The sequence below is a fragment of the Eublepharis macularius genome, chromosome 11 (genome assembly GCF_028583425.1).
Source record: "Eublepharis macularius isolate TG4126 chromosome 11, MPM_Emac_v1.0, whole genome shotgun sequence".
NCBI classification, from domain to species: Eukaryota; Metazoa; Chordata; class Lepidosauria; order Squamata; family Eublepharidae; genus Eublepharis; species Eublepharis macularius.
This window is the reverse complement of record NC_072800.1, coordinates 40075618-40099392: the sequence shown is the minus strand read 5'-3', so window position 1 is coordinate 40099392 and position 23775 is coordinate 40075618. Positions and strand designations below refer to the sequence as shown.

The following is a 23775-nucleotide window of genomic DNA, read 5'->3' as shown; positions in this document are numbered from 1 at the left end:
GAACATTCGGGAAGATCTTCTTCCCCAAAGGATGCAAAGTTAACGTTTTTTCCCCAAAGTACTTATTTGTTCTTCATCTAAGACATCATTACTGTAACACATTAAATTGACTCACACACACATCTTTCAGAAGCACATGGCTGACTCAAATCAACAAATTAATTGCATGAAGAATTAAGTTGCAACAAAAGCAAAGTTCACCCACTTTTATTCCGCTTAATGCAATAAGATAATGTCCACCACCCCCACCCACCCATGTTCACATGGACAGTACCCATTCCACATTTTTGAACATTTCAAATAATTATATGAAATGCAACAAATAATGGGTGTGGTGAACATTATAGAAGAGGACTGAGTTAGTTTGAACTGTTTATCTCCTTGAAAGGATATGAGTTGAAATACAGGGAACCTGCATCCCCTGTAGACTAGTTAGACTCAATATTTATGTAACCGGATCATTAAGATAAGAGAACCTACAGTTCTCTTTAGATGTCAGAGTCCAGGTAGACCATGATAAGAGACACATAAAGGCAAGGCCTTCTCCTTGTTTTCTAGAAATAAGGAAGCATTTGACGTATGCAACAATTCACGGGTGATGTGTTGGCTAGACTGATTCTTTGGATTGTGAAACCCAATGGTATTGGGTACTGTCTGCCTATGCACATATGCACCTATGAGGAAGTTTCCACATTGTTAAACATGCCATGGAAATTAGTAATGCATTATTTCATAAAGTTTTCATCCCTATGTTTGTTTTAAAAAATTTTGCTACCATATCCTATTGTATCTGTTCACTGAATGTCCTAACTGTGGTTCATTATTGTACTTTGTTCAGTGACTACCCTAGCTGTTGATTACGTTATATTTCACTTGCACTGTGTAATCCATTGGATCTCAGCAAAAAAGGCAGACAATCAATCAATCAGTCAGTCAGTCAGTCAGTCAGTCAGTCAGTCAGTCAGTCAGTCAGTCAGTCAGTCAGTCAATACTCTGTTCCTGTACAAAGTGTTCCCCTTCAGAAAAGAGAACAGGTAATACCAGCACATGAAGTATACTACATTTTTTGTTTTATACCAATAGAAACTTTGGACATCTAATAAAAGGATAATTTAAAGACCACATCAATACGTTGAGAAATTTACTACTCCTCATCTACACAGAAGTGTACACAATACATATGCAAGTAGTATATAGTACTATCTAAAAAGAAACGGTTTAATCTGTGAATATACATTAGAAATAGTTTGATGTTTTCATGTTTGATGATGTCTGCTGAAACTTGCTAGCATTACAAAATTAGAACTTACTGATTGTTACTTTATCCTTATCTCCCAGCATGATATTGTTTGGAGTGAGGTCTCTATGGATAATTCTCTTCTCTTTGTGCAAATACCGAAGAGCTAAACACAGCTTTACAACAAAGAAAAACCTTAATATAAATGCAAAGCCATATATTTCAGTGACTATCAAATCGTAAGCTTAGAACCTAGCACTGGAGAAACAAGTCTTGCGGGTGATTGCATGGAGACTCTGGACACAATGTGGCATCAAAACTGTAATGAATGAGATAATTTCTAGGATGGTATAAAACTGACAGAAGACCACAGTTTGTGTCCCCAATAAGCACAATGATAAAATGTCTCAGTTATATTATTCAGTTTGCGCACTATATCAGTCTTCCAATGCACTGGGATGTACAGGGAGCAAAGTTGGCATACTTTTGACAATCCACTATGTTGCTGTACACCTCCTCTAAAAAGATGCATGTGTGTATGCTAACATTCCAAAGAAAATAATGTTTTATAGGAAGTTTTGTCAATTTTCTCCTGCTTTCAAAGACATGAAATGAAGCAGACTAATGCTTTGTCCTCAATCATCCAGAAAGGCCAACAAAAGTCTTAATGCAAAGTCTCAAGAACTCTTTTCTGTTTTGCCAGGAAAGTGGTATTTTGAGATTCTGCCTTGAGATTTTAGTTAAACTCTCTGCAGGTGAAATCTGGGGCAGCCAGTGTAGTGCAGTGTTAGAGTGTCAGGCTAGTATCTGGGAGACCTGGGTTTCATCTCCACTCTGCCATGGAAGCTCACAAGGTGACCTCAGGTCAATCACTCTCTTTAGCCTAACCTACCTCACAGTGTTTTGCTGAGAGGATAAAACAGAGAAGGATAGAGCAATGTTGTAAGCCACTTTGGGTCCCCGCTGGGATTTCCAGTCTAAAAACAAAACAAGTTAAACAGAGAAGCTGTCCAGATGAAACCCAGGTCTCCCAGATACTAGCCTGACACTCTAACCATTGCACCACAGTTCTACCCTGTCTTGGGCACCAGAAGCATAAATGAACCACTGTCCTGGAATCAAACTCTGAACAAAGAAAAGTTATTTAACAAAGATTCAGATACTTACTTGAATGAATATATTCCATATTCTATCTTCCGTGAAGTGCTGTTGCTTTTCCTTCAAAGAATGAAAATGTTCTCCCAGTGGTGCCCCTTCTATGAGCTCCATGACTATATACAGCTTGTCATCTATACACAACAAAATAAAACAGTAGTAGCAAAACAATATTCTATTTCTGTATCCAGTGGCTGACTAGGGTACACCATACTATTCAAAATTTTGGAGTCCAAGCTAAAGGAATCCTAAGATCAGAACTGCTTATCTGGTCCACCAATATCCTGCCATTAACACAACAGCCTAAGGATCTACTGCCTCAGAAGGAAATGACTAACCCACTATCAGAGGTGACTTCTCAAACTCCCTTATATTAAAACACCTCTTTACAGGGCTGTGTGAAACACTGTGATTGTGCCCACTGCCTAGAACATTGGGGTAATCATCATATGAAGCAGACCTGACGTTGTAACAGGGGCCAAAGAACATGTTGCTGAACTAGGTAAAAACTTTTCAGAAACCTCTAATGACTACATGTGACATCTGAGAGATTAAGCTTGTCATTTTAAAGAACTGATATGAGTTTTAAGAGTGGTTAGGAATCCCTCATGCATACGCAGGATTCAGGTACCAATTAAAAGCCTCTGTCCTCCTCTGAATCCTAGACATATCATGAAAATTCAATAATGTTCCCCAACACCTGCAGCTGGAAGAAAATCTTTTTGATGATGTCTAGAAGGCTGAGGTCCTGTTTTTTTTTTTTTTAAAAAAATTCTGTTTAAAAACTTCTTATAGTAACACATTAGTTTAGGAAAGTAGCCTTGTAAATATATACTTACTTTCTAAGAATGTTCTGTAATATCGTACAACATTAGGATGATAAAGCTACAATAAAATAATGCACAGCATTAGGGTTAGGTGGAACATTCAGGTTATAACATTTACAAAAACTTTCTGACATGGCCAGATGTGCTGCTATTGAATTCAAGGCACTGTGTGGCAGGAACCATCTTATCTCCCTTTCTTTATACTATTTATTAATACTTTATAGTGTTACTAATAGTTCTTTAATAAGACTCCCCTCCCTTTACTTCATCACTAATTTAGGGTTAGTTACTTCTAAGCGAAGGGGTTTTTTTTTTGGTATACAGATATGTGAAGGAATATACTGTACAACATTAAAATGAATGGCATGAAATCTTTGTTTCAATTTTTTACACATGTAAATACACACACACACACAAACACAGATGCACACACAGACATTCTCTATAGATATAGATATATTATACACATATACACATACATTACAAATGCTTTTTCTTTTCTTTTTTTAATTTTATTTTTATTATTATTAAATTTTTAACAGTTAACAATAAAACATTATAACAACAAAGAGCAAACCAACAAGTGAACTTGAGGAATATATCATACAAATCTTACAGTCTTAACATGTTATTACTGTTATTAAAATGTTAAATATCTTTAGTACTGAAATAACTGAACATTAATTTAGGGTAACCAAAAGAATGATAAATGTTTAGGGGAGTGTATATCCTTGACAATTAAAAATTAAAAAAACGGAAGCCATTTAGTTGCAAAATTAGAATCTTTCGGGCAGGGTTGTGATTGCCTTGTAATTTCTGAGACCTTTTCTTGGATATAAAAGTCCCATAACTTAATTAGCCAATTTTCAATAGAGGGGATTTTGGGTGATTTCCAGTTGGATGCTAATAATGACTTAGCAGCCATCAAGAGACAAATGCTTTTTCCATCAGTATGAATCTCTGTGCAGTGAAAATATGGTAATCAACACACACAATAATATACGAATGCAAGAGCACCTTAAAAACCAACAAGATTTCCAAGGTATAAGCTTTTGAGGGTCAAGCTCATTTCATCAGATTGACTCTCGAAAGCTTATACATGAAAATCCTGTTGGTCTTTAAGGTGCTAATGGACTCAAGTCTTACTCTTCTACTGCAGACCAACATGGCTACCTTCTTAAGGTTCTCCCAATGTAATCCTAAACATGCATACTTGGAAACTATGAAACGACAAATAAATGTATCCATTTATGAATGAAGAGTTGTGCTATTTCTGTGATCTTAGAATTAAGTTTTATTTTTCAGCTCATCAAGATATAGTCCAGAATTGAAATTTGCAGTGCTGGTCACCAAGGCCAAGGAAGTGACCGTGCCGTTTCAGGACCCACAGAAAGAACTAAGCATTAACAGGCTATCACTTCGAGATGGGGGAAAGGGAATGAATATATGCAATAAAAATTAAACATCTACGTTCCCAGGTTTAGAGCAAACAGACGCTTGAAGAACAAATGTGAAACTGATCATTGCTATCCTGGCGCAAGTGCAACTTTGGTTTCATATGTTGCAATATTGTATTCTTAAAAGCTATGCTACAAACAATCAAACTGAAAGCATTCTTTTGGTCCCCTTAGGTTACAGTTCTTTACCACACAAAACAAATAAGTAACTAAGTTTAATTGGAAAACAAACAAGAGCAGCTCTATTTTGACAGAATGGTACAGGAGAAAAAGCATGCGACTTGCAGACCAGATCACCACCTTCAGGGTTCCAAACAGCAGGAACTGTTATACCTGAACAGTACTGTTTGGGGCATATTTTCTGCTGTGTTTTGTTTTACCTTTTGACTGCACATATCACAGTCAAAATTAAAATTACTGTCCACCAAAATGAGAAAATTCTGTTTTGTACCTCCTCACATTTGGACATTTGAATTATTGTCACAAACTATTCTCACTGTATATTTATATTCATTCACCCTGATACAAGTTCTGTGGACCACCCTCATGCATATCTGTAGCACTTGTGGGTGGTTTTCCTGATTCTTCAATGGAGACAGCATTTCCATATACAGGGCCACTCCTCCACAGAAATGACTGGCAAACATTGAAGGCCAGAGAACTCTGTGTACAGAGCCCCTCACCTCCACCAGATCTGAAAGTTAGCCATGTTTTAAATAAAGTGAGATCTAATGATACTGTGCATGTCAAGAGCCAACATGGTGTAGTGGTTAGAATGTCTGACCAGGATCTGGGAGACCCAGGTTCAAATCCCCATTCTATCATGGAAGTTTGCTGAGTGACCTTGGACCAATCACACACTCTTAATGTAACCTACCTCATTGGGTAGTTGTGAGGATAAAATGGAGGAGAGAAGAATGCTATAAGCTGCTTCATATTCCCATGGGGAGAAAGGCAGTATATAAATGAAGTAAATATGTAAATATATGTGTAAGCTTCCTTGATTTCAGCTGTCTTTGAGTTGGTCCCTGGGTTGAGCCACAGCTACTGGTGTTCAGCTTAGCTAGTGTCTCTAACCCCAATGAAGACAGCTGCCAATGACCTCTTTTAAAACATTGTGTTTATCATGAAGACTGCAAAGAGGACACTCCATTTTAGAAAATATTTATTGCGATTCTTATTCTAAAATCCATACCCTTACAATGATGAGGGTTTTTTAAGGCTGAAAAAAGTAAAAGGTTTTACAGTTGTAAGACTTACAATAACTATTAAACATATAGGAAGTACAATACATAAAGCAACACCAACAAAAGGGTACCTGGTTGCTTCCTCATTTCATTGTAAACAATCAATTGGTTGATGATGTCTAGGAAATGTTAGTGCAAGTAAGCTGCTTCTTTTCACTAGCATTCAAAATCTTGCACACATTTATTTGAAAGGAAGAGTCACTTATTTTCCTAAAACTTATTTTCTGTATATTAATTATAACAAGCTTAAACTCACCTGTTCCTTAATTATGGTTAATTCAGAGACAATGTTCTCGGGGCTACTGTCTTGGGCTTTTTTATTCTTTCCAAATACTCCATTATGTAAACTGATCTCTTTCATTGCTAGAAGGTTTTGGCCACTATGTTTTCTAACCTATTACAAGAGAGGGAAACCGCAGAAATGAACAACAACAAAAAGGGCACATATTATAAAGCAAATACTATTTGTTCATTGAAACTGCATTTTGTCTACTCTAAGAAACACATTCCTAATATCTAATCAAAAAGAGTCCAGTAGCACCTTTAAGACTAACCAATTTTATTGTAGCATAAGCTTTCAAGAATCAAGTTCTCTTCGTCAGATGCATGATACAGAGACTGTCTCTGTATCATGCATCTGACGAAGAGAACTTGATTCTCGAAAGCTTATGCTACAATAAAATTGGTTAGTCTTAAAGGTGCTACTGGACTCTTTTTGATTTTGCTACCACAGACTAACACGGCTAACTCCTCTGCATTAATATCTAATGATCTGCCTGACAGGAACTGGAGCCCCTGTAGTGGAATGAAAAATACTGTTATAAGAGATGCATAAAGAATGTAGTGGCAGATCTGTGTAGAAACTGGGAACTTCAGAGCTTATGCAGTTCCACCACAGTTTCAGTAGGGAGTGTGCAATTCGGTACTGATTTACCAAAATACCCGGATAATGGTTAATTCAGCATTATCCATGTATACCAGATCAAATTAGAGAATCTCAAATAAAATCAGGATACCAAATACATTAATGATGGATAAAACCAAATATGTGTGTGTGGGGGGGGGGATTGCTTAAGCAGTTGCTTGCTTGTTTGCTGTTTATTTACTTTTACAGTGTCCCTTGCTTTAGTTTAGTTTTTGTGGTATTCCTTGGTTTGATGTTGGTTTCCTTGCTTCAGTTTGGTTCTGTACTATATACACTAGGTTTAATCTAAATGGAAGAAATGAGTGTCGTAGGCCAGTTGGCTCTGTTCTGCCTTGTCTCTGGTTTGATGTTGGTTCTTTTGCTTTAGTTGAGTTCTGCTGGGCGTTGTTGCTTCTGCTTGCATTGGGAGTGGGATATGCATTGGGACTGGCTTTTGGTCAGGGCTTGCTTTGTTTAAGGTTTCTTTGTCCTGGAAAGCCTTGGAATGTTTTTCCACATAGGAAACAATGGAGAATGGCTGGGGGCAGCTTGTTCAGAGGCCTACAGAATTGGACCCATGAGTCCAATCTTTCTGAAACTTGGGGTGGCATCTTTAGTGGACAGAAAGACCTAGGCTCCTTGCAAATTTGGTAGGTTTGCTTGAAAAATGCCTCCCAGCCTCCCCTCAATAGTTTTCCCCAAAGGGAATAATGGCCAGATATATTCAGGCCTTTCTAATAAAACCAAATAGAGAATCTTACCCAGATATCAGGAATACCAAATATTTATGGTATTCCCGATATTCTGGTCCAAATTATTCCAATTCTCTTTATGCTGGGCACCTTTAATTAGAAAAGAAAGGGCTACCCTCGCCAAAAGCCAATACAATAAAGGGGGGGGGGAATCCCGGGAGGGGTTGAAACGAGCAATGCTCCAAGACAACAAAGCTTATGAAATTAACTCACATGGAATGAACCTCAAGCTCTTGAACCAATATCAATAAAGTCTACAACTTTCAAAGCTCCAAAAATTTTTAAAGTAAGCAAAATAAACTTACAATAGGCAACGCCTTACTTTTCAATGCTCCAAAAGTTTTTTAAATAAGCATAAACTTACAATAGGCAACGCCTTACAGCATATTCTTCAAAGGGGAATACAAACACAAGTACCAATAGGCGACGCCTCACAGCATACAGGCTAAGTGATTTAGCACCGTTATAACAAACAGGCAACCCTATTATGCAGTATGTAATACAGGCTAACTATATACAATTGTAATCCATATAAACTACGTGAGAGTCCATTGAGTGACAATAATAATGCGTTGGAGAGAGGAGGGGGCTAGGCCACCCTAGCGTCGTTGAACATCTAGACACGCCCTCTGGGGCCGGCTGAAGCACAGATTTGAAATCTATGGGCTCAAGACTGGAGTAACTCTAGGATTGTATTGCTAGTGGCTAAAAGTATACTAGTTACAGCATTTATATTGTATGTTGTTCAAGTGATGCAGATACATTATCTCAATATTGGGCCTAGCTTACAATAGCCCTGTATATTTATATCCATATTGCACACCTGGGGAAAGGTGTGGGGGCTGACTTGTCTAACAGCTTCTTAGCTATGGTGAGACTGGAAGTGAAGACTTCCAGCTCTCCTTTGCACTTATGTTGGTCATATGCTGCTTATGAAAAACACAGAAATTCAAAACAATATATGGACGATTTGAGAAAATGAGTAAAAGAAATCTGCAATAACATAATACATGAAGGTGGACAGGAGAGCATATTTAACATGTAACATAAAGCAATTTTTTTACCTTGTAAACACTTCCAAAAGCTCCAGTGCCAAGGTGACCTAATATTGCATATTTGCCTATGTATTTTGTAGGTGCTTTGTTCTGATTAATGTTTTCAATATTTTCAGCAATTTGATTAACGTCATCCTCCTAGTAAGATAATAAATTAAAAGCCTTAGTATGATTGAAGTGACATTTGCTAATAGGATAATGGTTCTGTCTTTACTTATAGTTCTGACTTGCCAAGTCCCAAGCAGTGTCGGCCTACACACTTTAGAGACCACTTCCTTCCTTCTGTACCATCTAGGTCCAGCACAGAACACATTACTGAACACATTATTTTACTTACAAGCTAAGTTCATACAAGAAGAGAATGTGTGAAAAAACACATTCACCACCTTTCCTCCAAAGGTGCTCAAGGCAGCTTAGAATGTAAAATTCAAACAACAAAATTGTTTTGTGTTATAGCTCAGAGAACTGTTCCCTGGAGACCTGCCTAAGCTCAAGCATTTCCCCAGAAAGTTGGCTAGATTAACGTTTTGAAACTGAACCTGAAGGATTTAAAAAGTAAATATTTACTACTTACCAATAATGAATTTAGCTTAGATACCAGCTCTTCATAAGCATGAATATCTCGAACATAATGCCCAATATTAATGAAGTTCTCAAACATGTCTGTGGGGAAGAGTCTACAAAAATGAAAATTAGCAGACTTGTGGACTGCTAAATAAATTTCAGACCCAATTATGTTGCCCATGCTGAAAAGAAACACTGTAGCTAGTCAAATGACCTGTCAAATGACCTGGTTATATCTCATTTTGATACTATTCTCCCAATATAAACATCACTCATTTAGGAGCTGTAGCTGTATCAGTCAAAAACATAAGAAACTCAGAACAGATGAAAGATGCTCAGCTAGCTGTTTTAAAGTTGCCAGTCTTTGAAGCTTTTGTGGTTCTTATTCAGGTTTAGATACTCAGAATAAAAATGCAATGAGATAAAGGTGAAGCAATTTCTAATATTCTCAGACATCATTTGGATGATATGCATGTTCTGGGACAGAGGACTCAACCTGTTGCAGCTACAGTTGCCCCTTTGGTAATGATGGTAAATAAAGTAAAATACTTCCAATTTCATTTGTGCTTCTGCCCAAGAGTTCTATGATCTAAATGGAACTGGAAATAATGTGCCTGTAAGGGCTGATTCTTATAGATGGAAATTCTAATTCTTCTATGAGATGAGAATGCAACTCAGGAGTCGGACCCATCATGCATTAAACTGTAGCAGCAGCACAAGTGTAGGGGTAGCTTCTGCCATCTTGTCCCACAAAGACAAGTCTGCCACCCATCTTAGATTCAGCCAGCAGCAGCAGCGACCTGAAAGGCAATGCCAGACACCAGCCATGCCTGTCAAATCCTTCCAGCTGCTGCTTCTCTGCTGGTTTGGTTCCCAAATCACCCACTTGTGTTGCTTGGACAGTGAACCAGCCCTTGAACTAAGTTTTCTGAGCAGCAGTGATGCTTCAAGGATTCCTAGACCTCCCAACTGTAGCACACACTCCACAGATCCCACCACATCTTCCCTTCCTTCCAGAGGAAGATGCCAGTGTTCATATATTGGCAGAGATGGGCAATCAACACTGCACAGGATCACCCATTCTGAAGAGCACAGAATTATGGGCAAATGCAATATGCCTTAATTTTTTTAAGGCATACTTCAGCTCCTCTCATAGCCCACTAGTTTGGGAATTGCTGCTTTATTGTATTTCTAATTCAGTCGGATCAATTACACCCTTCCACTAACTGAAGTGTTTTCCTCTGTTGAAGGAAGAATCTTTGGTTATAGGAAAAGAGGCTCTGAATCCATCACATTATAAGCAGATTTGGTGACATTTGGCGGAGGCTAGGATGCAAATATTTTTAAATACATAAATAAGCAATCAATTAAAGTCTCAATATAGAGAAGCCATCACATAGCTTTCAAAAAAACTCTGGGTGGCAGCATTACATTTGAATTGTAAGTGTTGTTACATTTTCTTTGCAAAGGCATCATGAACTAAAGTGACATACTCTGCTGTGTAATTTCATTTTTAGTTCTTCCAGCCTGAATATCTACGAATCTAAGACTTAAGCCTAATGATAAGTATTAACTTGGGGGCTTCTTGTTATAATGCAAGTGCACCATTTTAGAGTATAATATCTCCTACTATTTCATTTGCATACCTTTTGAAAAGATATCTGTTCCTTTCCATGCTGAAAAGAAATCTCAAGGCTCTAAAGGCGTAACACTAGAGTGGAGAAAATGTATACATTAAAAGTAATTCCATGCAGATTTACTGAACATTCTGGGCTAGGAGCAAATAAATAAATGACTGCTTGTCACCCAGGAGGCCTGAAAGCTTGATGCCTTTTTAATGTTGGTTGTATGAAAATATTTTAGTGCTAGAAGAAAAGTATCAGTCATTCACAAGAAAAAATTATGTGCCTCATAATAAGGCACTAACTCCACTTGTTGCTATGGCCCTGCATTCCCCTCTCTTCTTGCAACTCCTCCTGCATACAGAGCTTGAATAAAACCTTCCCGGTCAGGTCAAAGTCCCATTTGCCATGATGGCTGAATGCAGGCACCTCGATTTATCATCTATATACACACAGACCAGCAAACTGGGACTCTAATCTTAAATCCCAGTTTAAAATCCTGGCCTGCAGCCAATAATCAAAGTCCTGTATGCCAAGATTTTAGTCACGTTCTGTGCAGGAGCGGGAGGAAGAGGATGTAGGGAGAAAGCATGAAGGAAAAATGCAAGCATAACAACAAGCTGTGTTTGTACTTGATCGCAGTTATTACAGCTTGTCATGATGTCTGATGGCTGTCAAAGTGACTGTAAAGACAGTTGCTACCAGCTCCATTTCCATTTGCACATTTTAGTCACATGTAAAGGCACAAAAATATCTAAAGATTATACCTCACATCCTATAAATCTAGACATTTTCTTTTGTTTCTAATGTCCCTGGTTGCTCTAATAGAAATATTTCTACATCCCATTTCCCATATTTTGCAAACTACATCAGCCAGCTTCTTTTTGTTACCTTCAGCACCTCAGAATTTCCACAAATTACTTGACATATGTGACAAAAATAACCTATCAGTAATCCTAAATCACATAATTGTGAATCCATCACTTGATTACTTGCTCATATGTTTTAAGGAAATGGCTACCTACCTAAAGCATGACTCAAAAGGCCTATTTTATCAAACAAGACATCATCTGTAAGTCCAACAATATAACGTATAGAACACAGGTGCCCCGAATGCCATGTACAGGACAGTGGCAAAAACTACATTTACATAGCAGACCCCAAACTGCTATCAGAAACCGTGACAAACAAATTTGAACAACTGGTGGAATAACATGTTAATTCTAAAACCACAGCCTCTCTGACCTAGAAACAATTTCAGTGGAGCAACCATTACATCCACAGAAACATGAAGAAGCTTCTAGACTTAATCTAATACCACATGGCCTTGATTTTGAGGATGATATATTATCTGTAAAAAATACTTTAGACCACCTCTGCACACAGTGTGCCCAAGGTGTATGCAGACAAGCATATTCTGCTCGTGTATATCACTCTCCTGAGAATTTCATCCTGAGTGTTCTAAAATTTATCACCTTGGCTCCTAGTTCTTCATTTATAAACAATTTCTTTCTGAAGAAGGCAAGACAAAATGTTTAACTAAAGATTTTTAAAACTATGACTTGTTATCCACCCATTTACATACAATTTAGTGTACAACAGTATTCTTCAGGAGGACTCTGAGCCTATTTGTTTGCAACAGTGTTGTTTTTAAAATTTATATAGCTATATCCTTACTATCTTTTTCTGCTGTGGTTTTTAAAAAGATAAGATACAAAGGTTACTTTATATTAAATCAACAGATAATACACCACCATAGAAACATAGAACTGGAAGGTACAGCCAAGGGTCATCTAGTCCAACCAAATGTTGGACTAGATGTCAAATCCAGTGGCTGCTTATAAGAGGCTGCCAATTAAGAAAAAGGATTACCTGCAATAAATTTGCTTTTGGAACATTCCTTTGTTTATTTGGTAAAGTTAGCTTTGCTATTATATAGGCTCCATTTTCCTGAGAAAATACACATTGAACAAGACAGATTCAGAGTACAGTCCAAAAATAAACAATAACTTATTTGCTATGAAGTTAATAACAAATTTTTGTCCTGTTTATGCAAGAGACTCCATCAATCAATTCACCTGAAACCAGGTATGCAAATCAGTAAGTGCAGTGGATGTTATGCATTTTGCAACAAGGCCTTTGAAACAGAGCCAATAAGGAGGAAAGTACTGGCCCACTCACTTCTGAACAGTCTTCTAAATATTCTATCTTACAGTGTTCTACATATGACTGCTATCCATACTGGTTTTAGAAGGGCACCAAGACTGTGGGTGTGTTTTTTCTGCTGTTATCTCTCTTCCTGCCTTTATTTCTCTTTCATCTCATCTTATCAAACTTCATCCTGTCCACATTGCCATTTTATCCCAGTCTTTATTTATTCCTATTCTCATTTTGACTCTTTTCAGACCAGCTCCTTACTGGTTAACTGTCACGCCTCTTCCTTCTACCTGAAGTCTGCAGAATACCTGATGTATCCTCAAACTTCCTATAAGTATGGTGCTTATCTACTATTATTGGAAATTTAGGGGGAAAAAAGTATTCCTTCTTCTTTTTGTATTTCAAGCACTCCTTATCTGCCCAGTGTTGCCATTAGCATCACAATATTCCACCAATATCTCCACAGCTATTGGGTGCAATAATTAGAGCATTAAATCCCTACTCAGTCATAAAACACACTTGGTCACTGCTTGGATCAGTCACTCTTTCTCAGCTTAACCTGCCACACAGGATGGCTGTGAGGACACAACAAAAGAAGGAAGAACCATGTATGACACTCTGTGCTTTTTGGAGAATTAAAAACGTTATAGATAAATATCTATTCATACAGATTATAAAAATAAGCAGCACATATGTCACAATGTCTGCATATACATTTTGCGTACAGATCAAAGTAAGAGTACCTTGAAAAAATAAATTGGAATGAAAAGTATACCACACAATGGAGACCCAAAGTAGCTTAACAACATCCTCCTCTCCTCCATTTGATCCTCACAACAACCCTGTGAGGTATGATAGGCTGAGAATAGGTGACTGTCCCAAGGTCACCCAGCGAGCTTCCAAGGCAGAGCAGGGAATTGATTCTGGGTCTTTCAGATCCTAGTCCGATACTCTAACCACTACACCATGCTGACTCTCCCCACTAAAGGTACTGAGACAAAGACAAAAACCTCTTACCTGAATGACCTGATGAGCATTTGTATCATTAAGCACCAATTCAGTAATAGCAGCACAACAAGCTAGAATAAAACATCACAAATATGAAATATCTGTTAACATATATCCATTGTTTGCCAAAATAATCAAGCTAGTCTTCTGAATTTTAAATGAAATATACCTAAAACTATGGCACAGATTACATTTTGAGGTGGTATATCTAAAATGTTTTAAGTGAAATGAATGCCTGGAAATATAAAGTATGAATGTGACACTAATATGAACGCATCATGTATCATACAGGTACACTCTTACGGAGCTGTAATTGGCTGCAGTTTGGTACTGCAAGCGCAAGCACTGGCAGATAGCCCTGCAGCAGCTCGTAAGGAAATACCAGAGACGATGGCCTGCTCAAGTCATTCCTCAGCACCTGATGCTTAGAATGGAAATGTGAGGTTTTAGGTCTTAAGTTATTGAAACTAAATGGCAATTTCGCTTTCAAAGATTGTTGTTATTTAAAAGATTGTAGGAGCATTTAGTTTAAAACCTGGATTTGGGCAGTATAATGTCCAGGGCAATAGGGACAAGAGAAGACTGAATGGCAAAGTCCTAGCTTGGTGTCCTGGTGGGTAACAACACAAAAGCATCCATGATGCCAGCTCTCAAGGTCCCATGTTTAACATCATTTAGATTTCCAATCTAGCTGTATTGTTCATGAAATTATCTTATGTATTAAGCACCTCAAGCATAATCTACTGGATTAATGGTTATCTTCTGCAAGGTAAACTCCTTTGCAACCACTTTCTGTATAGATTATTCACTGTACAAAGTGCAAAGCACCAGAGGGAACTGCATTATGGCGTGTACCTGCTTGAAGGGAGAATGTATTTTCTTGTATCTCATGGGGGCTTAAATCTTCTGATAAGAGAAGCTGTTGGATTCTTCCTGCTGCATTTGCACTAGATAAACTGGCAATGGAAGATCGATCTGAAAATAGATTTCGCTCCCTGGAAAAATACAATCAGTATAAAGAATACTTTAGATATATCTGTTAACCATCCTAGTGATATGAGGCTATTTTTCTCCACATTAAAAGAATAAAAATACTCCATACCCATAAGCGCCACCCTGACAACCTGAATGAATTTGCTATTTTAGACAAAGAACAACATAATGCTTGCCATTAACATTTGGCTCAGTCTTTTTTAAACCTCCAAATAGTGTTGCTACAAATGTGTGAAATGTTAATGCTATCTTTCTTACATGTAAAAAAAAACCCCAAAAAACTTTGATTCTAGATAGGAAGCAGTGAACCTCCAAATGAAGAATGGAGCTAGAAACAGAGAAGTAAAATGTGGTAGGCTAGACTCAATTAAAATATGGTAGGCTAGACTCAATCCAGTTTGCAGGATCTGAGTAAGTCTGTTAACGATAAGATGTTTTGAAGGTCTTTCATTCATAAGTTCGCCATAGGTCAGAAGTGACTTGATGGCACATAACACTATACTTTCATCATACAAGTGCATTCAGAAAATACTGTTTTATGAATTTATCATTATAAAGTAATATATTTTAACAGATGAAGATATTTACATCAACTACTACAGAAGTTGAAAGTTCACATGTTTGCAATAGAAAACTGCCAGATGTGGAGTCTAATTACATTCAGTTCATCTGGCACATCAATATAACTAAATATTTGAACTATATAAATGCCACATATGGAATCCACTGGATCCTTTGAACATTACAGGAGTGTTCATTGTACTTCTAGGTATCTAATATAAAGGGAAATTTGCTTTAAATGCATTCGCCTTACTGAATGGGATTCTTCCATTTCCCCCTCAAGCTACAGACAACTGAGCCTCCCTTACAATTGTACCTAGAAGCCTCAGAAACAACACAGCAGGCAAAGTAGGAGTTTGCAGTGGCAGAGGAGAATTGGTGACAATCACTGCCTCCTTCTCTAATGTAATAACAACAACAACCACAATCACTACCACAACAGTGTGCTTATACAGCGCTCTTCTATACTGATTAGTACCCAACTCAAGGTAGTGAACAAAGTTAGTGTTGTTATTTTCCCCGCAATACAGCTGGGGAGCTGGGGCTGGGAGGAGTAGTTTACCCAAGGTCACCTGTTGAAAATATGGCAGTCATGAGAGTCGAACTAGCAAAGTACTGACTCGGAGCCCAGCCACTTAACCACTATGGTACAACAACTGTAGCATAGTGCCATTCTGGAAGTGGAAGTGCCCTTCTGTTTGTAGAATGAATTATTTGAATACAAGCCAATAACGCTTCATTATGCATGAAAAATATTCTCCTCTTCAGAAGAGAACAGGGAAGCTAGCTCCTATTTTTAACATATTACTCTGCTGATCTTGGTTAACATCTTAGCAAGATAAGTGTTCAGAGGGAAAGGAAAGTGACAGAACAACGGCAACCCAGAGCACATTACGTATCAACTACTTTCAGAAAATGAGCTCCAGATATAACCAGGACTGCATGCTCCTTCCTATCCAGACACACCTACCTGGGTTTGGAACAAACTGCAATTTATTGTTATCCACATCAACCAATTGTGTGTTTATTTCTTGCCTACAAATCAGGATCCTAAGTAATTTACAGTGCAATCCTAAGGAGAGTTACTCCAGTCTAAGCCCATTGAAATCAATGGGCTTAGATTGGAGTAATTCTCTTTAGGATTGCTCTGTTTGTCTGCAATCTATATGAACTACAGATATGTGCATGGGCAACTGTAATTAGGACATTTTGTGCTGTTTTGCTACAGCAGAAATTATAAATGTTGAAAAAGCAGCTGTGGCAGTGATCTGTTTTTCCCATAAAAACTAGTATACTAAATACATTTTGCCATTAATTTCCTGATGCTCTTGAAACACTTCCAATAAAACCATACAGTTAAAAGTCAAAGCTCTTCCCCTTAATGCGAAACAAACTTCATATAAAGTTCAAGAGATTCCTATGAAAATTTATATTATTTTTTAGGTACATGACTGACACAATGAAGGTCAATTATTATAAATCAGAGACAGCATGTGGGTGGCCTGACTACCAAGGACCTCAGAAACCTACCCCTGTAGAATATGTAGGAGCTGTTTGATACCACCCCAAATACGGATTTCCACACTGATGTCGGGATCTTCGCAAACCTGGACCAGAATCCAAACGACATTCCACAGCAGCTTCAGGTGATCTGAATGGAGCAAAGTGAGCAGGATGGGAACACCTTCATACATTTTGACTTGCTCTTTCACTTGGGGTTCTGCACATAGGAGGCGGAGCAACTCTGTTGTCAGCCTGAAAGGCGATAACCAACAAACAATTATTGCTTATGCAATTAAAACACAGTCTACCTGTTAAATGATCACTGCATTTATACACTGCAACACTCAAAATGACATAGTTGACCTTTATGGGTTTATGAACACATGTGAAACATGTCCTCTGATTTTCTTTTTCATTTACTCTAACAGTTGCCATAATTAACATACTTTTTTTAAAAAAATTAAATCCTAAAATCAGGTCTATATTTATTTGGAAATACTTACATTAGTAACGACATTAACTATTCTGTAAAGCTTTCTTTTCCACTTACTTACAGTAGCCCATTAAAATAAACATGGATGCTCTCTGATTTTTTTTCAACTAATATCATACAAAGAGGTCCACATTTAGAACTGTATACTTTGTTCTCACAGTATTAATGAAAGCAACAGCAGTAATAAGTGCCATAGAAACCAATTCCTTTACTGACTTCGTTTTTTGCCTTAGTACTCAGGGTACTTTCAGGTATATATTCAACAAGGTAGCTTCAGGGTGGATTGTACTGCATCAGAAGCCACAGCTTGCAGTTTCAGTTCAAACAATGCACAAAGACTTAACACACAACTGAAAAAAGGACTTTTATTTCCTCTTGGGGTACTCATGAAAGTGCTTTATAACCTCCCACAACACAAATGTATGCTGAAGATTACCTCAAGCTAATTTAATGTCCTACCTCTTAGACAGCAAGTCATATTCATGTAGGATCACCAGCAAATTCTCAACAACATTAAGCTCACTTATCCTCTCTCGACATTCAGGACTAAAATGGAGAATTGTTACATATTACTTGCGTTGAACAAACGTCTCCCCGAACACAAAGAAAATCCAAAATACTTTTCTAAATGATGGTTCTCAGCTGAAACAAAATTAATATTATTACACTTTGGATTCTAAGGGCTTCTTGTGCAAGCAGAAGACAATTAATTTCACTCACGCAAGGGAGAGATCCCAGTTTCCAGATTCACTACACCAACTGTAACCCTCTCACACCACAGCCCACACTATTCCAAACAATCCCTTTACTTTCAAGAGCAGCTGATCAGAGGCAATGGAGGGGCAACAGGAAGGCAGGAAAGCCCCACTGAATGAGCAGAATTCCACTTGGGCTACTTTGGATATTATGCTACTTATAGATGCATATGGTTAGATATAGCCATTTTTCACTCAGTCACACCCCAAACTCCTCCTTACTAAACCCCCCATTCCATATGGCTTCTGTCCATGCAAGATCTTCAGTGGTGGTCAAGGGAGGCCTCTACTTACCTTTTTCAAAAGTAGAAAAGGTTGTTGAATCCCGCTCACAATTTAAAAGTTGCCATTTTGGTTCTGGCCATAAATCCAATTACTGTTTTTGACCTTTAAAGCCCTACATGGTCTGAGACAACAGAATCTGAAGGGCAAGGTTCTCTCCATATGAACCTACCCATTAGCTGAGATCACCATCACAAGCCATTTCAGAGATCAAGCAGGTATCTACCAAATACGGGGTACAACCACAGAAAAGGTCATTACTACAGAACACTTTACCTACACGTTTGCCTGGTACTGCCTTTATTACCCTTCAAGTATGAGTGGCAGGCTGTAGGTCTATCCTGCTCTCCCAATTAGTTTTATTCTTGTGTAGTGCTTTTATATTATGGTTGTAGATTTTGTAGCGGACAGGATTTCCTTCACTATAGTGTTTGCTCTAATTGGTTTTCACTTATATTTTAACAGTCAATTGACTCCTATCTCATTAATTTGCTTTTCTGCTATTGTTTTAATTCTAGGCCAATTTTGGTGGAAGTATATATAAAAAATATTTAAAATATATACACACTTTTGTTTTAGTGCAAGTCTCAAATATAAAAAAAATTAAAGTAGATAATACCAATGAAAAAGCTGGCTAATACTAAGCCACAATCTTATACTTGCTCCCGAGATGGCAGGCTTCACTGTCAAACCTCTAAGAGGAATGAGTTGCATAATTCTGAAGCACCTGCTCTTCACATGTTCTTGTCATTCAAACTGTGCGTATCTGTGATATTGCTAAGGGTAAATGCTCATCCCTCTTAAGGCCTAGGTTTTTAAGGCTCAACTAGCATCATGTACTCTGCTTGGAACACAGGGAATCTATCACAAATTGAGGAAAAAACAGGGTTGCACTTATGTGTAACTGTTGTTCATCATGCATCTTCTGTGCAAGCAAACATTGGGACTGCTCAGGACAGCTCTAAAGTAAAAAGAGGGGATACCTTCCCCCACAACACATGCAGTTCATTTTCCACCAAAATCACGCACATCATGACAGAGTGCCTCTGTTCCCTCAGTTCTCCAGAACTGCCAGAGTCCCCATACTTTGTTAGAAAGAACTGGCAGAACTCACAATGGGGCAGGAGAGGGGGAATGTGTGTCTGCACAGAAGACACTTGATGAACAACAGTTACAAGCAACCACAACCCTGTTTTTATTGTGGTTCTTCTGGGCAGTCCCTTGCTGGGAGTATAACAAGTTAATCGCCAAAGGAGGAGGGAGGGAGTCTGTCAAATGAGCAGAGAATGGAGACCAACTGTTCCCGCAGCTGAGTCCTTTCTTGAACTGGAATCTGCAAAACAGAGTACCAGCAGACATCCAAATGGCAGTTTGACAAATGTCTTGAAGAGAAACTCCTCTGAGAAAGGCAACAGATGAAGCTTGAGCCATAGTAGAATGAGCCCATACTGCTACAGGACAGGAGGCTACAGGACAGGATATACCACCTTATGTATAACGAAGTTTAATAGCAGCTGCTATCCACTTGGGCAAGGGCTGAGCCAAAGTTTTATGGCCCTACAGGGGCCTGAGTAATAAATAAAAAGACCTTTAGATTTGCAGAAAATCTGATCAAATAGAACAATAAAGCTCTTCTGACATCCAGTATGTATAAGCTGCATTCTTAGTCAGAGGATGGGAGCCAGAAAAAACACAGACAACGTAATGTTTTGAGACAAGTGGAAACAACCGTCGGAAGGAATTTCATGCTAGTATGTAGCACAACCTTTTCAGGAAAAAACTAGGTAAACGGAGGGTCGATCCTGAGCGCGGTTAATTCCCCAACCTGTCTTGAGGACATTATCACTACTAGGAAACTAACTTTCCATGACAAAAGTGCTATCGATCAGGATGCCAAAAGGTAGCAACTTAACCTGTGCCAGTACCAAGGGATAAACACCACTTCAAGACTGGTGTAGGTTTTGGAGGGAAAATGTTAAAAAGATCTTTCAGAAACTGCTGATGGAGTGGGAAAAAACTTTTGCTATCCATCGGCTCATGAAAGGTAGGAATGACAGCAAGGTGGACCTTCACAGAGGTGCTGTTCTGGCAATTTCTTTCTCTTGAAGTGATGGAACCAAACCCAAGGCCAGAACCAAGGATGTCTAGCAGTGTTCTCAATGATGAGAAGTGGATGAAGGGCCCTCAAGGTGCTTTAACTTCAATTTTGCCTTCTTTGTCGTGGGCTTTGAAGATGAATGGTCAGAAGGCTACAGAGATCAATGCCAATGTCTATCAGGTGTTGAAACCAGTATCTGAACCGAGGTCAACCGCTCAGATTGCAAAGCGGGCTCTTGCATGGCAGATTTCTTTGCTGCCAAAGTATCTAAGTCTGAAAAGACTTTCTCCCAGAGTGCGGCCTTTAGCCTTGAGGCCTGATCGCTTCTAGCTTTGGGTATGAAGTGCTGGCAATGGCAGCACTCAGCTACATGGTGAGACTTGCCCAGACAAAGTAAACAGAGATCATGCTTGTTAGTGTGAGTCATTTTGGTCCTGCACTGAGCACATTCTGAGGTAGAAGGGTCCCCAAGGTTCAAAATCAATTTAGCAGAGAAAGAAAATGAGGCAGTCACCACAATGAAGAAGAGGGATGATGACGGAAGACAAAGCTATTAGACAAGAACCTGTCTTGTCGGCAGCAAAAGAACTGAGGGAAAGGGGATGCTCCCCATCATGACGCAATTTGTTTTGTCGGGAAACAAACTGTGCATGCATGCATGCATTGTGGGAGAGGGGTGTCCCCTCACACTACTTTGGATTTTTAAAATATCTCTCCACAGCTGGCCTGCAATTGCGCAGTCCCAGGGTAGGACCGTAGAGAAGAATGACAATGAACTGATATAATGTGCACTTTTATTGCAAAGGGAACAAATTCTAGAGAACTGCAGACATACATACTCTGCTTTTATGTCCATTCTAAAATGAACAGATCTGAGGCTATAGGTAATTTTTAAATGATCACTTACACCAAAGCATAAGCAATACCAATGAAACAGACTAGACCTACAGGCTAATCTCTCCTTTCATTGAACTTCACACTACATTGAAAGCATGCTACTTTTTTCTGTTAAAAAAAAAAGTCCTGCTCAATGTGCTCACCCAAGGAGAAACAAAACACCCTCATTTCAAAGAATTAAAAAAGAAGCCTGAAGTAAAATCATACAAGTACCCCTGTAGTGAAAGGTTTTACAGTAGATCACGACGTCTTTAAAAAAGTTTGCTTGATGTGTGCTCCTACACAGGAGTTGTGTAATTGTATAATTACAGAATATATGTCCCCTAAAAATTAAACAGATATGCACACTAAAACAAAAGCTTTAAAATGGCAAAGGCACATGTGGGAGATTCACTCACCGGCAATCATATAATTAAATTCCTTTTAGGTGCATGTGTTATCTAGCTACATTTTAAGCAGCAGGAACTACTGAAATAATTGATTCAGTGGGAAGTTAAAGATCTAACCATACCCTTTAGTAGTTAAACCATTTTGAGAATAAAGCTTGACTACTACTACCTGTCTCCTTATACAAATTCTCCTACAGCCATAATAAAGCATCAGGGACAAAGCAAAGCCTACCAGACTGAACATACCTTTCTGCCAAGCTTGTGAGAGCCAGCAGTGCACCCACAAGCACATTATGGTCTCTGGTTCCAAGTAAATTTACTAAAGTCTGAAACGAAATTTAGAAAGATTAAAGGTAAATAAAATATCTCTTTGGTGATTATAGAACACAAAATATGAAATGTGGCACTCTTTTAGGCTTCATCATTTCAAAAAAAAATGAAAAAGATTCTAAATCATGACCATATCCAGCCTTGGTATTTTCAAATATAATTCCAAATAATGTTGCTTTTTTATTGCCCCATATTAAATGAAGCAAGTACATTTCTACTATAAAAGTCAATGATACTGAGGCAGTTCCTATTATACAGAGATATGAAGTTAATTTAGACCAAGCTGTCACTCACCCAGCAGCAGAGTGGGAAGCTTTTCCCTCCACAGCTTCTTCCCCAGTCCCTCTGGGACTAGTTGACTATAAAAACCATTTAAGTAGGCAGGCCAACCAGGTTTCCCACTGAATGTTGTCCTCCCTCCTAGTTGAACATTCGGGTAGGAAAGAGCTAGACGGTTGGCTCCACCTATGTGGTTGCTACATACAAGAACACAATTCACATACTACCTTTTACTAGGCCCAACCAAATGATACAGCTGGTTTGCTGTTTGCACCTGCTCTGCATCTAATACACAATGTAGGCTTTAACAGACTCTACACCATGTCCTGAGGCATTCTCCCTCTTCAAAACTCTTTTTGTACATTAAAAAAATGTTTTTGCAACATCCAGCATGAAGAAGAGTTTTGGTGAACCTGAAAGTTCACACACTGTTATGTGTCCATTTGGCTGATCATGTGAACTGTGTTCTTGGTATTTGGATTTTACTTTTGGACTGAGATGACAGTTAAACAACTTTTTACTATATACAAACCAACCTGGACAACACGAGAGGTCACAGGAAGCGGACCTCCACGTCTCTGCTAGTTTCAGAGCCTCCAAAGGCTACACCAGGAACTTGGTAAGCAATGATTCTGTAGCAAAACGATGAGTGCAGCCCTATGCAGGGTTACTCCACTCTAAGCCCATTGAAATCAACGTGCTTAGACTAGTGCAATTCTGTACAGGACTGCACCATACATCCCAAGAAAAATGTGTTAATCCAAAGCACTATTCAACCACTGTTATATGGGATGACCACACCAACAGTCTGGAGGCATTGAATTGACACAGCATCAAGAAATGGGATCTGGTTTGCACATAGGTTCAGTACAAGTGATTGAACTATATTGCTTTGAATGACTGAAATAAACATTACAGTTGCAACACAGGAAACTTTTATTAACTTTTCACATCTATCTATATAGAACATTTTTATTCTGCCCTTCCTTCAAGGAGCTCAGGGTAGCATGCATGCCAGTTTGGTGTAGTGGTTAAGAGCGGCAGGACTCTAATTTGGAGAACCAGGTTTGATTCCCCTCGTCTGCTTGAAGCCAGCTGGGTGAGCTTGGGTCGGTCACAGCTTACTGGAGTTCTCTCAGCCCCACCCACCTCACAATGTGATTGTTGTAGGGATGATAACACACTTTGTAAACTGCTCTGAGTGGGCGAT

The 23775-nt window shown here is 38.5% G+C and overlaps 1 protein-coding gene across 3 annotated transcripts in view; it reads right to left on the bottom strand.

Moving 5' to 3' along the window:
• Positions 1 to 23775, bottom strand: part of NEK10 (NIMA related kinase 10) — a 111832-nt gene that overhangs the window by 68723 nt on the left and 19334 nt on the right. For all 3 annotated transcript variants that reach the window (XM_054992107.1, XM_054992105.1, XM_054992106.1), the window contains exons 10-22: positions 22203 to 22282; positions 17995 to 18081; positions 17070 to 17294; positions 14841 to 14980; positions 13995 to 14056; positions 12693 to 12770; positions 10845 to 10909; positions 9209 to 9311; positions 8644 to 8772; positions 6180 to 6317; positions 3232 to 3277; positions 2405 to 2526; positions 1311 to 1413 (exon numbers count right to left, since the gene is read on the bottom strand). In XM_054992107.1, coding sequence (XP_054848082.1) covers positions 1311 to 1413; positions 2405 to 2526; positions 3232 to 3277; positions 6180 to 6317; positions 8644 to 8772; positions 9209 to 9311; positions 10845 to 10909; positions 12693 to 12770; positions 13995 to 14056; positions 14841 to 14980; positions 17070 to 17294; positions 17995 to 18081; positions 22203 to 22282 — 1378 coding nt within the window. The remainder of the gene's footprint in view (positions 1 to 1310; positions 1414 to 2404; positions 2527 to 3231; positions 3278 to 6179; positions 6318 to 8643; positions 8773 to 9208; positions 9312 to 10844; positions 10910 to 12692; positions 12771 to 13994; positions 14057 to 14840; positions 14981 to 17069; positions 17295 to 17994; positions 18082 to 22202; positions 22283 to 23775) is intronic.